The sequence below is a fragment of the Henckelia pumila genome, chromosome 4 (genome assembly GCF_033568475.1).
Source record: "Henckelia pumila isolate YLH828 chromosome 4, ASM3356847v2, whole genome shotgun sequence".
Lineage (NCBI taxonomy): Eukaryota > Viridiplantae > Streptophyta > Magnoliopsida > Lamiales > Gesneriaceae > Henckelia > Henckelia pumila.
Genome location: NC_133123.1, coordinates 143,374,301 through 143,388,862, shown reverse-complemented (window position 1 = coordinate 143,388,862; position 14,562 = coordinate 143,374,301). Strand labels below are relative to the sequence as shown.

General features: G+C 35.1%; 1 protein-coding gene across 1 annotated transcript; it reads right to left on the bottom strand.

Moving 5' to 3' along the window:
- Window positions 1–12,254: 12,254 nt before the first annotated feature.
- On the bottom strand, window positions 12,255–14,109 carry LOC140861948 (uncharacterized). The gene is made up of 4 exons (XM_073264949.1): window positions 13,340–14,109; window positions 13,167–13,254; window positions 13,006–13,084; window positions 12,255–12,892 (listed from the first exon to the last, which is right to left on the bottom strand). The coding sequence occupies exons 1-4, from the start codon at window positions 14,107–14,109 to the stop codon at window positions 12,255–12,257; spliced, it is 1,575 nt and encodes a 524-aa protein (XP_073121050.1).
- Window positions 14,110–14,562: the final 453 nt, after the last annotated feature.

The window sequence follows — 14,562 nt, the reverse complement described above, 5'->3', positions numbered from 1 at the left end:
AATGAAAGTGTAAATTATATTAAACAAAAGATTGTTTATACAAAGAGTCATCAAAGCCCTTAGCCACAAGTTGGCTCACCGGGCACCTACTCTTTCAGGACTGAAAGGTAGCAGATCAAGAAATCGTTGCTGATATTGATCAATAGTCATTGATCCTTGCCTCAGAGTAAGAAACTCCATAGATCGTGCTTGGCGAACAGCCGGAGGAAAATACAGTTTCTGGAACTCTCGACAGAAATCCCCCCAAGTCACCTGTCCTCTCTCAGTACGTGCCTGAGCAGCTTTGGCATCCCACCAAAAACGTGCTCGATCCTCTAGAACAAATTCTAGAACTTCCAGTTTCTGATCCTCAGTACAATTGAAAGCACGAAAAGTACTCTCGAGTTTAGACATCCAACTCCTCGCCTGTTCAGGATTCTCGCCTCCCACCAAGGGTTTCGGTCCTACTTGCATGAATTTATTAATAGAGTAGCGACGTCTACCCTCATGATGACGATGTTGATCATCATGATGGCGGTGATGACGATGATGATGACCACCTCCCTGGCCAACACTACCGTGACTCTCGTCAGCCATATCCTGAAAAGATTTGCACATTAAAATCCCAAATGCGCAAGAATTACTCAAAACTAATTCTAAATCCCAAGTACTAATCCCAAAATCTAAGCATGCTCTGATACCAAAAATGTAGTGACCCTGCATGGTATCACCTACTAACTGGCATGCATTAAACTTAATACAGCAAAATAACTTAACAGAGTAAAACGTGCGGAAACATAACCATAAATTACATATCAGCTTAGTAACATAATCCAGGCTTAAATCTGTAGTGATACAACCAAATCGAAGAACTTAAAAGTAAACATTATACAGCTAAAACAAATCCTGCTGTATAAATTTCCCCGAAAAGCTCCGGCTCCCTAGTCCTGCCTCGAACTACCGGCTCCGTCCATCCTGCGACCTGCCCCATGGAATAGGGTGTCCAAGATAACAACTAGGACGTGAGCACTAACGCCCAGTACATAGACATGAGTAAACATATGTATATGATGCATGCAACATGATGACTGGTACAGGGTCATCTGAAAATCATGCTCAATACCGGCGCCACATGAGTGCTGCCACCGCATGGATCAACCTCTGGGTGCAACCACACTCATCTAGTACACCAGAGTAGACAGACATAAATGCCCCCGCCTTCGCGGTACTCTCAGTGACAGACTATCGAGTATAGAGCTGAGCGGCTCTATAATCAGGTATAACAAGGTATAGGCTCAACTTGTATATGCACATGACATATGAATATAGAAAGCGGTAAATCATATATCATGCCATATAATAATGCCAAATAAATGCAACATATAAACATGTATACTCGCTGGCAATCTCAGTCAATGTGTACGTACCTCTAGGCTAGTTCAAGTAGAGTAAGATCCTAGGTTCCAAGCCTATATTCAAAAGTTCGCCGTATCACTACATAAATTCTATAAGCCTTAACTAAGCTAATAAGTACTCCCAAAACTTAAATAAATTCCCGAACCATACCTTCGTTCGTAGTTAGCCCTTTGAAGTCGCTAGTCCCGGATGACTATAACCACAACTTGGTTATTCCAGAACCTCTATTATAACTGATAGGGCCCTCAAGTGTATATCTCACACTATATAACTGAAGAAAGAAACTCGGAAATTCGTATTTAGAAATGAATCTGTGAAGCCCAATTATTGGCAAAATTCCCGGCCGGGATCGGAGCTTCCGATCCAGCTCACTGCGTGCATGTGTGACACGTCGAGATCGGAACTTCCGATCGGGCGATCGGAGCTTCCGATCTGATCTACGTTCAACACTTGTCAAAACTCGTGGCTGAGTCATCGAGCATTGCTGGCAGCTGGAGATCGGAACTTCCGTTCCAGGATCGAAGCTTCCGATCTCGGTGCTTCCGCTGAGCTTCCGAAGTGGCTGGGATCGGAACTTCCGATCTGGGTTCAGAGCTTCCGATCCGGCCCAAAGTCAAAAGCCCAAATTATCTTCCGAAGTCCAATAACACTCCGAAATTGATTAATTACCAATCCTTAATCATGTTTGACATATTATTATCTTAAAATGGTCTCTGGGTTACTACAGTTGATATGTTTGGTCATCGATGAGGATTCCGCCATCCGAAGAGTATAAAGCTTTCTCTTTAGGAAAATTTTGTTGTGTAGTGACTTGACCTCGTACAGTTTTGCCAAAGTATCCCAAATAACTTTTGCGCTTTTTATTTTAGAGATACTTGACAAAACTTCATCCGCTATTGCCGAGTGCAAATTGGCAATAGCATTGTGATTCATCTCATTCCACTTTTGATCGTCTATGACGTTCGCCGGTCTATCTCCAATAGCTGCCAAGCAACGCTCCTTTGTCAAAATTGCTTGCACCTTCAATTTCCACAGCAAAAAATTGCTCCCATTCAACTTTTCTATCTCGTATTTTGCCGTCATCTTGACTACAAGAATCCTGCCTTATAAAATCTTCAAAAAAAATCTTTTCTGATGTGGAAGATCAGTCACAGCTGCAACCACATAGCATACTCAGAATTTTAAGAAATTTTATGTCAAGGCTTTGATACCACTTGTTGGTCCCAGGTGCGGCATTACGAGATAAAAACTATGGAAATTGAAGAATAAAATAAACACCAAGATTTACGTGGAAAACCCCTAAAATTATTAGGGTAAAAACCACGGGCAAGACCAAAAGATTCCACTATAATATTTGGAGAATTACAATCTCTCTCTGTGTTTTCAAAGAGACACTCACTCTCTTAATATAGGAGAAAACCTATCTCACAAATATATATAGAAACACACTCAAAAGTATTGAATGCTATTTAGAACGAGAGAAAAGAACTGAAGATGGGATGATGGAAATGAGGAGCAGATGCACCTATTTATAGGGCAAGTCTTTGGTGTTTAAAGGAGAAGGAAAATTCTCAACTGAATTTTTCTTCTTTGTTGTACGTACACATGGCCTGCCACAATTTTCCTCTGCCACAAGCTGCCAAATGCCATCCACTTGTTTTCATTTTTTTTCTTTTGCCGACAGTTGAAGCCATTGAAGAATGAATATATATATATTCCTCACGGGTGTCAAAAAGCCAGCTGAAGGCAGATATTTTACCCATTTATATATTATTATTATTATTATTATTATATATCAAGCAATATTTGAATCCATAATTCTTAAAAAATATAAAACAAAAATGGATGTCAAGTTATCGATGAGTAGTTAATAAAATTTAAAAAAATGTCAGTGAAAATCCGAAGGCATTTTACCTGAGATTTTTTTTTTAACCAAAGTCGTGAGTTGTAGCATGGGGTTTGATACAGTACCTAGGGATGGCAATTTCCTCCGAACCCGATAGGGAACCCGATATCCGATCAGAACGGAGGAGGGTATGGAGGCATTTTTTGGACCCGATTAAATAAATAGATAAATGTGTATGGGATCTCGTAAATGGGGATGGAGGAGGATGTAGTGGTATCCTACCCATACCCGACCCAATACCCGATTATATATATATATATACACGTATTAATTTATATTAAATAAATGCTAATTTAATTTTTTTTTGTTGAATTATGTTAGTTGGATGAAATAATGAAAATTATTAATATAAAACTAATGCTATTTTTTAGAATTTTTATTTTTTATATAAGTCTTTGGTTGTAAATTTTCTTCTGTGTTTTATTTTTTTATTATCTTAAAAATTTTGATATAAAAATCTAGTAAATAAGTATAGCTTTATCAAATAATTAAAATTTTAAAAAAATTATTTTTATGGTATTATATTATTATTCAGTTATCCTAAATAGTAAAATAGTAATAACCAATGTAAAAATGAAGTAATAAGATATATTAAATAAATTAAAATGAAATAATTTAATAATATTATTTTAATAATAATAGTTATATAATGAGAAATAAATGTATTATAAATAATGGTCCAGAAACGACAAGAATAGTGACAATATTAATAAGTAATAGTAAGAAATGAATTAATAATATGTATTGTGAGATATAAGAATTTAATAAATAAAACAATAAATTAATATAGTTTTCTAATAAATAATAACAATGACGAGTAAGAAGAAGTAGCAAAAAGAAATGAATTAGTAACAAATAATAATAATATTTCAGTCAATAATAACATTAACTGGAAAATAGTAAGAAAATTAATGGAAGTAATATTTAAATAAATAATAATAAAAATAGTGATATTAAATGTAAAAATAGTAATAAAAATAATTGATAGTAAGAATTCAATTAATAATAATATATAAATTATACTAATTATAAAACAGAAAGAAATAACACTTTACATGAGAATAATAAACGGTTAATTATAGTTAAATACCCAATCAAAAACTTGATTTTGGGTTCAGTACCCATGTCATAGAATTGGAGATTTAGGTACCTACTACAACAAATAAATTTTTTTTCACTCCCTTGTCTCCTTTTAAATTATTATTATTATTATTTTATCTAGGTTTTTAATTGGAAAATTATTTGCTCTCACTTCTCACGCCCTTCTTCTCTTCTTCTCTTCCCTCATTTTGACAGAATCGCCTGCACCAATTTTCATCTTCTCTTATCTCCCAATCTCGGCCAATATTCATCTCTTCTCCCAACATCTAGCATCCACGCTAAACTCACGGGCTTGCAACAGATTTCAAAGCGACGATCTCTCAATCTCGACCAATATTCATCTCTTCTCCCAACATCTAGCATCCACGCTAAACTCACGGGCTTGCAACAGATTTCAAATCGCTATCGTCGCTTTGAAATCTGTCAGTCACATGGAAAACGAGCAGAAGCAAAGCAAAAAAGGCAGTGAGTTTCTTCGGATATTTTTTATCTTCTAATATTTTTATTCAATTTGTCCAAATTTTTATTCAATTTCATCTAGGTTGTTACAAATCTTTCGAAACTGTGGAAACCAATTTTAAAATTGGTGTATGCGAAATTTTGGAAATTTGATTTGTAGTTTTGAGAGTTCAAACTAGATTTATCAATGTTTTGTTTGGATAGAATTTGGTATAGACAACTCAAATAGTTCAAATTAAAAATATTCCCTTCAGTTTATGTTTTCTGTTTTGTTACCGTGAAAATTGTTTATCAAAATCTTATCGTTATGACTTTTGACACACGGTTTTTTTTTTTGATTTAGAAATAGTACGAGAACGAGTAGGATCCGAGATGAAACGTAGTATCCGTAGGGCATATGAGACACCAAGCCGCTGCTCTGCTGCAGTATTTCGGAGTACAATGGAAGAACTTTCATCTGTAATTGAGAGAAGACAACTACAGTGGATAAATGATTCTCCATTCTCAGAATGGTTGAAGATGCCAAAGCTTAGCTTTAGTTGTTTGAAGGTTGAGGCAGTGTTGAGCAGGTTTGACGTTCAATCTTTGTCCTTCAAGTTTGGTGATGGTAATGTATCGGTTCCTTTTAAATCGTCAGAGTTTTCCATTGTTATGGGGTTAAAATATGTTGGACAACCAGTGAATATTGATTTGAAAATGGAATCTTCCTTTGTAACTCGTTATTTTGGGGGTAGTGTAAGAAAGGTAATCCGATCAAGTATTCGTTTGAAACTTCTTGAACTAGCACGTAAGAAGAAAAAAAAATATGTCGAGGACTTTGCGAGGATGTTTATCTTGTATTTATTCAATTGTGTGATTTTTTCCGGTTGGAAATTATACAACTCCACGATTTATTATGCCATATCTCGATGATCTGGATCATTTCTTTGAATACTCGTGGGGTGATGCTGCGTACCGATTCCTTTGCGAGAACATGGCTGCCCATATCGGTGGTGAACAAGGTGTAGTAGAACGAAAGAAGTATCTAGATGGTTGTTTAGTGGGGTTGATGGTTAGTATTTATTGTCCTTAATACATTGGTCATATATAACATTTCTTCTTGTACATACTTAATCTAAAAATCTTTCAATGTAGGCATGGTTGTATGAGAGTGTACCTTTGTTTGCCATTCAGACAAGTATTAGGAAATTTTCCCGTGTGTTTCGTTGGGCGAAGTGCAAAATTCCTAACAATTCTGATTCTGCCGAAGAATTGTTTAACGCAATTACGAGAATGAAGGTCCTATTTGATATGTCATTTTGATATAATATTATCCAAAATAATTATAAGGTTCTAACTTTGCGATTTTATGTTATAAATAGATTGTTCCTATAGTTCCATTCCCTAACGAAAGAGTGTTTGTTGAGGAGATATCTTCCAGCGCTGTGGTACGTGAAGTGATGCGTATTTATACTTTGTCCAATTAATTGTAATGTTCTTAAAGTTTGTTGATGAATTCTGTGATTGATTTGTTACAGGTAATGTCAACAACGAATGAGTATATTTTGAAAACAGATGTCACTCGTTTGGAGAAGATTGTTAGGGAACAGTCTTCTGAGATTGAGAATTTGAAACGCAGATACGGTTCGAAAAGTGGTGCTGGAAAAATTAGTAGTCAAAAAAATTCTGGTGGTAAGGATTTTGATGGCAATTTCAATGACTTATATAGTGTGCAGATTGAGACACAAGTTCCAAAAATTCATGAAAATGTGAATGATGTTGCTGATGAAATGGAGGATGGATTTGAAAAGTTAGATGAGAAGGAAGGTGATAAAATGCAAGTAGAAAATGAAGTTGAGAATGAACCAAAGAAGATAGTTGATGATGTGATTGTGGATTCTATTAAAATGACCTCAAAGGATGATGGAGAAGCCTCCGGTCAAAATATTGATGATCGTGTTTCAAAATTGCTGGTTGACGAGAGCGATGCTGCAAGTGGATTTGATCCTAAGAAGATTGTAAACATAAGAAAGAAAGTGGAGCGCGCGAGTAGGAGTAACAAGGAGAGTTGGATGAATGTGCCGAGAAGAGTTTCAAAACGATTGAGAGAGAAATCTAGTAGTTTGGTTGGTAGTACGACAGAGGTAATAGTAATATATTACGTATAGTTGTTTATTTTCTTTATTTGATATGTGACTTATATTGCTTCTATTTGAATTATTGTGTGTTTCATTAGGATGACTACCTCGTAGATCTTGATCGTGTTGTTGAGCAGGTGACACTAGATGTTGGACAGGTGGTGGAGGATCCTTTGCAAGCATACAAGGGTCGGACAGATTTTTGTGGACACGATTTAGTGACTGATTCAGAGAGAAAAGCCATTACTTCTTTTCTTTCACGGGAAAAATTGGAGTAAGTCATCATGTTTATTACATTGTATATTTTAACTAGTGCACTGAATTTTTTTTTTACACAGTTGTGTGGTTTGGAATGACTCATACCTATCAGTGGAAGGACCTCAATTATGTGATCTGTTGTTTGGAAATGATGTCCGGGGAGAGATAATAGAATGCTACCTGAAAATTTTGTGCCGCTCCAATAACCACGACCTCCCCATTTATACGGTTCAACCTTGGGTTCAGGTTTGTATGGCTACCTTTGTAATTAACCGTATTTCATCCACTGTTCTTCTATTTATGTATTTAAGTATTAAAATTGATTGTTGACAATTTAAATATTTTTTGTAGCGTGATGTATTAAAAGTACTTGGTGAGCATTACAAGAACAAATCACTTGAGGATCATCAATACGTGGACTTCCTCTCGAAGTGTATGAAGAGTACTGTGGTGAAGTTACACGATCTAAATAAGGAAGTAATGATGATATGCAGATATGTATTATTCCCTATTGGTGTGAGATCCCATTGGTTTTTGCTTGTGTGGAATAATGAAAAAAAAGAATTTGTGGTGAGGAACTCAATAGACAGCTCATATGACAGGACAAGTGCGAGACAGTTTGTAAGTCTTTCATTATTGTACCTCCCTCATTATGTGATGCAATTAGTTCACTATTACAATAATTCGATTTGTGTCCAGGTTGAATTTCTATTAGGATACTTGAGGCTGTTCAAGGACCTTGACCTTTCCAATTGCACCGTTGGATTCCCAAAGTGTAGAGTCCAAGGGCCTAATCCCGATTGTGGTGTGTTTACTTGCCTATGGGCAAAGTGCTATGCTCGTGATGACCCGTTTACATGGAATCATCAGACTGATTGCAAAATAGACGGTATAAGGGCATACGTTGCTGCAGCCATCCTAAGTGACGAATATGGTTTGAGTAAAATGAGTTGACAGAAATGATAATGGAGTGGACAATGATTTTTGTTAGTGTATTTGGTAGTTTGGTTGAACATACTGGTGCTTATTACACCATAACTATTTTTGGTGTATTGATCGGATGCATAACTGTGTTGTTGATGAATTTGGTACTGTATCAGGGAAGTAAAAACGTTTTTTACTTGATTTGCTACATAGTGTACTACTTATCTATGTAACTGATACTGCAAATAGGCTATGTTATGCTTCATGTTTCTTCTACTGTATTACTCCAATCGTCTATATTATGTTTCTTTTATCTATGTATGGACAATGTACCACATTTAACCAATGCTTATACCACACTCAGGCATTATTGTACTTTATTTGCAAGGGCTTGTACTACATATCAATAAAGTTTGTACTGTTTTTTTGCCAATGCACCAGCACCACAATGGAAAACATTTATGGACGATGAACCACATTTAACCAATGCTTATACCACATTCAGGCATTATTGTACTTTATTTGCAAGGGCTTGTACTACATATCAATAAAGTTTGTACTGCTATTTTTACAATGCACCAGCACCACAATGGAAAACATTTATGGACGATGTACCACATTTAACCAATGCTTATACCACAATCAGGCATTATTGTACTTTATTTGCAAGCTCTTGTACTACATATCAATATATTTTGTACTGCATTTTTTACAATGCACCAGCACCACAATGGAAAATATTTACGGACGATGTACCATATTTATCCAATTCTTATACCACACTCAGGCATTATTGTACTTTATTTGCAAGGGCTTGTACTACATATCAATAAAGTTTGTACTGTTTTTTTGCCAATGCACCAGCACCACAATGGAAAACATTTATGGACGATGTACCACATTTAACCAATGCTTATACCACATTCAGGCATTATTGTACTTTATTTGCAAGGGCTTGTACTACATATCAATAAAGTTTGTACTGCTATTTTTACAATGCACCAGCACCACAATGGAAAACATTTATGGACGATGTACCACATTTAACCAATGCTTATACCACAATCAGGCATTATTGTACTTTATTTGCAAGCTCTTGTACTACATATCAATATATTTTGTACTGCATTTTTTACAATGCACCAGCACCACAATGGAAAATATTTACGGACGATGTACCACATTTATCCAATTCTTATACCACACTCAGGCGTTATTGTACTTTATTTGCAAGGGCTTGTACTACATATCAATAAAGTTTGTACTGTTTTTTTGCCAATGCACCAGCACCACAATGGAAAACATTTATGGACGATGTACCACATTTAACCAATGCTTATACCACATTCAGGCATTATTGTACTTTATTTGCAAGGGCTTGTACTACATATCAATAAATTTTGTACTGCTATTTTTACAATGCACCAGCACCACAATGGAAAACATTTATGGACGATGTACCACATTTAACCAATGCTTATACCACAATCAGGCATTATTGTACTTTATTTGCAAGCTCTTGTACTACATATCAATATATTTTGTACTGCATTTTTTACAATGCACCAGCACCACAATGGAAAATATTTACGGACGATGTACCACATTTATCCAATTCTTATACCACACTCAGGCATTATTGTACTTTATTTGCAAGGGCTTGTACTACATATCAATAAAGTTTGTACTGTTTTTTTGCCAATGCACCAGCACCACAATGGAAAACATTTATGGACGATGTACCACATTTAACCAATGCTTATACCACATTCAGGTATTATTGTACTTTATTTTCAAGGGCTTGTACTACATATCAATAAAGTTTGTACTGCTATTTTTACAATGCACCAGCACCACAATGGAAAACATTTATGGACGATGTACCACATTTAACCAATTCTTATACCACACCCAGACATTATTGTACTTTATTTGCACGGGCTTGTACTACATATCAATAAAGTTTGTACTGTTTGTTTGACAATGCACTAGCACCACAATGGAAAACATTTATGGATGATGTACCACATTTAACCAATGCTTATACCACACTCAGGCATTATTGTACTTTATTTGCAAGGTCTTGTACTACATATCAATGACATTTGTACTTGTTTTTTGCCAATGCACCAGCACCACAATGGAAAACATTTATGGACAATGTACAAAATATTACGAAGTAGCATACCACCATAAGGCATTATACCAAATTTTACATCGGATCAAACCATAATAAGACAATATTATACTTCATTAGAATGCATAAACATGTGATAGTCATGATTGATACTACAATATTAGACATTTTATAAGTAAACATGTGTTAAATAACATTGATGTTACAAATTTTGGACAATGGATACATAGATAAGATTGTTTTAACCATAAATATTACATATGCATATACAATGATCGAATACATATGCATGTGTTTGGTAATCATCATATATGCAAATAAATTAGACATTAAAATGCATAAACATGTGATAATCATCACTGAAACTACTATAATAGAAATTTTATGTATAAACATGTGTTAATCATGTGGTACATCATCCGCAAATGTTTTCCATTGTGGTGATGGTGCATTGTCAAAAATATAGTACAAAATATATTTATATGTAGTACAAGCCCGTGCAAATAAAGTACAATAATGTCTGGGTGTGGTATAAGAATTGGTTAAATGTGGTACATCGTCCATAAATATTTTCCATTGTGGTGCTGGTGCATTGTAAAAATAGCAGTACACACTTTATTGATATGTAGTACAAGCCCTTGCAAATAAAGTACAATAATGTCTGGGTGTGGTATAAGAATTGGTTAAATGTGGTACATCGTCCATAAATGTTTTCCATTGTGGTGCTGGTGCATTGTAAAAATAGCAGTACAAACTTTATTTATATGTAGTACAAGCCCTTGCAAATAAAGTACAATAATGCCTGAATGTGGTATAAGCATTGGTTAAATGTGGTACATCGTCCATAAATGTTTTCCATTGTGGTGCTGGTGCATTGGCAAAAAAACAGTACAAACTTTATTGATATGTAGTACAAGCCCTTGCAAATAAAGTACAATAATGTCTGAATGTGGTATAAGCATTGGTTAAATGTGGTACATCGTCCATAAATGTTTTCCATTGTGGTGCTGGTGCATTGGCAAAAAAACAGTACAAACTTTATTGATATGTAGTACAAGCCCTTGCAAATAAAGTACAATAATGCCTGAATGTGGTATAAGCATTGGTTAAATGTGGTACATCGTCCATAAATGTTTTCCATTGTAATGCTGGTGCATTGGCAAAAAAACAGTACAAACTTTATTGATATGTAGTACAAGCATTTGCAAATAAAGTACAATAATTTGTCTTAATGTGGTATACTACTTAGTAATATTTGGTACATCTTCAATACATGTTTTCATTGTGGTGTTGATGCATTGTCAGAAAGGCAGTATCATTTATATTGATCCGTAGTACGTGTTCTTAAAAATTAAGTATAATTTGTCCTGATTGTGGTATTCTGTTTAGTACAATGTAGTACATTGTCCACACGTTTTCCATTTTGGTGTTGGTGCATCGTCAAAATGGTAGTACCAAGTATATTGATCTGTAGTACATCAGCTTCCAAATTAAGTATAATAGTGCCTATTTGCAGTATAAGTTACATAGATAAGTAGTACACTATGTAGCAAATGAAATAAAAAGCGTTCTTATATCCATGATACAGTACCAACTTCATCAACATTACCAAATAGAATATCAACTTCACCAAAACTACCAAATACACTACCAACTTTACCAACACAGTTATGCATTCGATCAATACACCAAAAATAATTGTGGTATAATAAGCACCAATATGTGCTACATATTCATTACATTTAACATGCAAACAACAAAAGGTATATCAAGACATATGATTACCCAAAATATATAATCTATAGCGTATGAGTGCTGACAAAAATAGCCCTATCTAGCAACTATATTTCTTCTTTGCATGTCTTGTGATTGTAACAAAAAAATAGCCCATCTACATAATATATCGCTTCTTTGCATGTTCTGTGATTCTGACCAACAAAAACAGCCCATCCACATACTATATTGCTTCCTTGCATTTTCTACGGTTATGCCCTGGTTTGTGACACCGTGCGCACTTGGTAACACGTTTCTTTACTTGAGACGGGAATCTTTGTGTCCTTCTACGTCTTGGCTGCGATCGGACATCCGGAGGTCTAATTATATCGCCATTAGAATGTGGTAAATCAGCATTGAAAGAAAATGTAGGGATTGGATTGACAACTGCCGCATAAGCTCTCCGATAATTTTCAACTTTGTAGCAAGAGTCACAAAAGTCATATATTGACAAACCCTTTGACTCAATAGCAGCACAAGCATGGTTACAAGGGATCCCATTAATTTTCCAGATTCTACATGAGCAACTCCAGTTTCCCAGATCCACTGCACAACTTTTATCACCATCCAAAACCTCAAAAAGCAATGAACTAGACCTATCAACCTTCAAATTTTGAGATTTAGTGTAGTTTTGTAACAAACTACTTTCTGGCTTAGGAGATAGGATTCCAACCATTAGGAGAGACGACTCTCGTCTTTTATTCATCATGCTCATTATTTGTAACCGTATTGTATCAATCATGGATACAATTGGCAAATACCTTGCGGGTTTAACCCAACTATTCCAACATTCTGCTTGATTGTTGTTGATTATGCCCCCATCTTTTTTCCAGAAAATAAGCAATTTGCCCAATTCTCGGGTTTTGAATTTTTAATAAATTCTTCTGCAAGAGGCATTGACTGGATTATACTAGTAATATGAACAATAAACTCACTCTCAGTTGCCGCGTATGCTGCTTTGTGGAATATAGATTCCCAATACTTTTTGTTGTGCAATGGATACTTCTTCAAAATCTAAAATTTAAATAAAACAATATTAAAAATCTCGCATACAAAAAATATTATTTAAAATAAAATGAACTATTATAGCACTTACCCGCGTACGAAAATTATCCACCAAGTGTCGTAGACAATATGCATGGTGACTACCGGCGAATATATTGGGGATTGCCTTAACAAGACCACTATGTCTATCAGAAAAAAAAAGTGAACTGTGAGAAAACTACACAATTTTGCATTGTCAAGACTCCCCTCAGTTTCAAACAGAACCATTCCCAGTTAGCATCATTCTCAGCCTCCACAACCGCAAATTCTAAAGTGAATAGGTTATCATTAGCATCTTTTGTCACAGCACTTAGTATGCAACCTTTGAATTTATTTTTTATATGTGTTCCATCTAAAAAAATCAACGGTCTGCATCCCTTAACAAATCCAACAATACATGCATGTAAAGATATAAAAAGTCGTCGAAATTTGTTCATTTCATCAACCTCACAATCAGCCCAACTACCAGGATTTGTTTGTTTCAAAGCATCACAATACCACCTCAATTTATCAAAACATCCTTTCTCTGTCCCATAAAGTTGATGCATTGCTATTTCTTTCCCCATCCATGCTGTATGGTACTTAAATTCAACGCCATATTCCCTATGAATATCTCTTACAATTGCGGACGGTCGGTATGATGGTTCTCCTCTCAATTTATCTTTAATGATATTCGCCACCCAAACAGAATCAGCCTTTGGATGGCCTCTGCTCCGAAGATTTGCCTCTTCACATACGTGCTGAAGACAACATTTTCTAATTCCAAACGTTCCATCTGCCTTATATTTGTATGCATATATTTTCCATGAACAACCACTGACATTACAAACAACGAATACCTTTTGTTGGTCATTTTTCTTATACACGAACGATCTCATGGTAGCAATAGCATAGTTTTTAAGAACCTTTCGAAACTCATCAGCATTTTTAAAATTTTGCCCCTCTCCACGAATCAAATGACTCCAAGCATCAATGGAGTTACTTTGTAGAACCATTTCATATTGAGATGCACTCGAAGAACCATTATCCGCATCAAACTCATTCCTTAATTAAAGAAAAACAACAATAAAATATTTCAGTAAATCACTTGAAATACCAACATCCATATCTTAAATAAAATGTACTTACTAACTGTATGAATAAATTAAAGGTAAATTGAAATATTTATTTCTATCGTTCGGGTGTAGCACAACTAAAAACAGAGAAAGACATGAATTACCTCAGAATATTCTTGTCACTTGAAATAATTTCTTCTTTTCGGATTGCTATCATGTCAATGATGTTTAGTTTCATGTACACAAACAATCGGATCATATTACTAACATCTTGATCTTCATTCAATGTCACATATAACTTTCGGTGAGGTGCAAGATATTGTAAGAAGGTTGAAGAAGGATTGATTTGATCACATTTTTTGCCAAGTTGCAAATACATCTGCATTAGACTCA

What these genes read in the sequence shown, in the direction of transcription:
- LOC140861948 (XM_073264949.1), bottom strand. Translation starts at nt 14,109, where the DNA reads ATGGTTCTACAAAGTAACTCCATTGATGCTTGGAGTCATTTGATTCGT. An exon ending in TGGATAATTTTCGTACGCGG is followed by an intron (nt 13,085 to 13,166) that starts GTAAGTGCTATA and finishes TTTAAATTTTAG; the next exon opens with ATTTTGAAGAAGTATCCATT. An exon ending in AGCATACGCGGCAACTGAGA is followed by an intron (nt 12,893 to 13,005) that starts GTGAGTTTATTG and finishes TCTGGAAAAAAG; the next exon opens with ATGGGGGCATAATCAACAAC.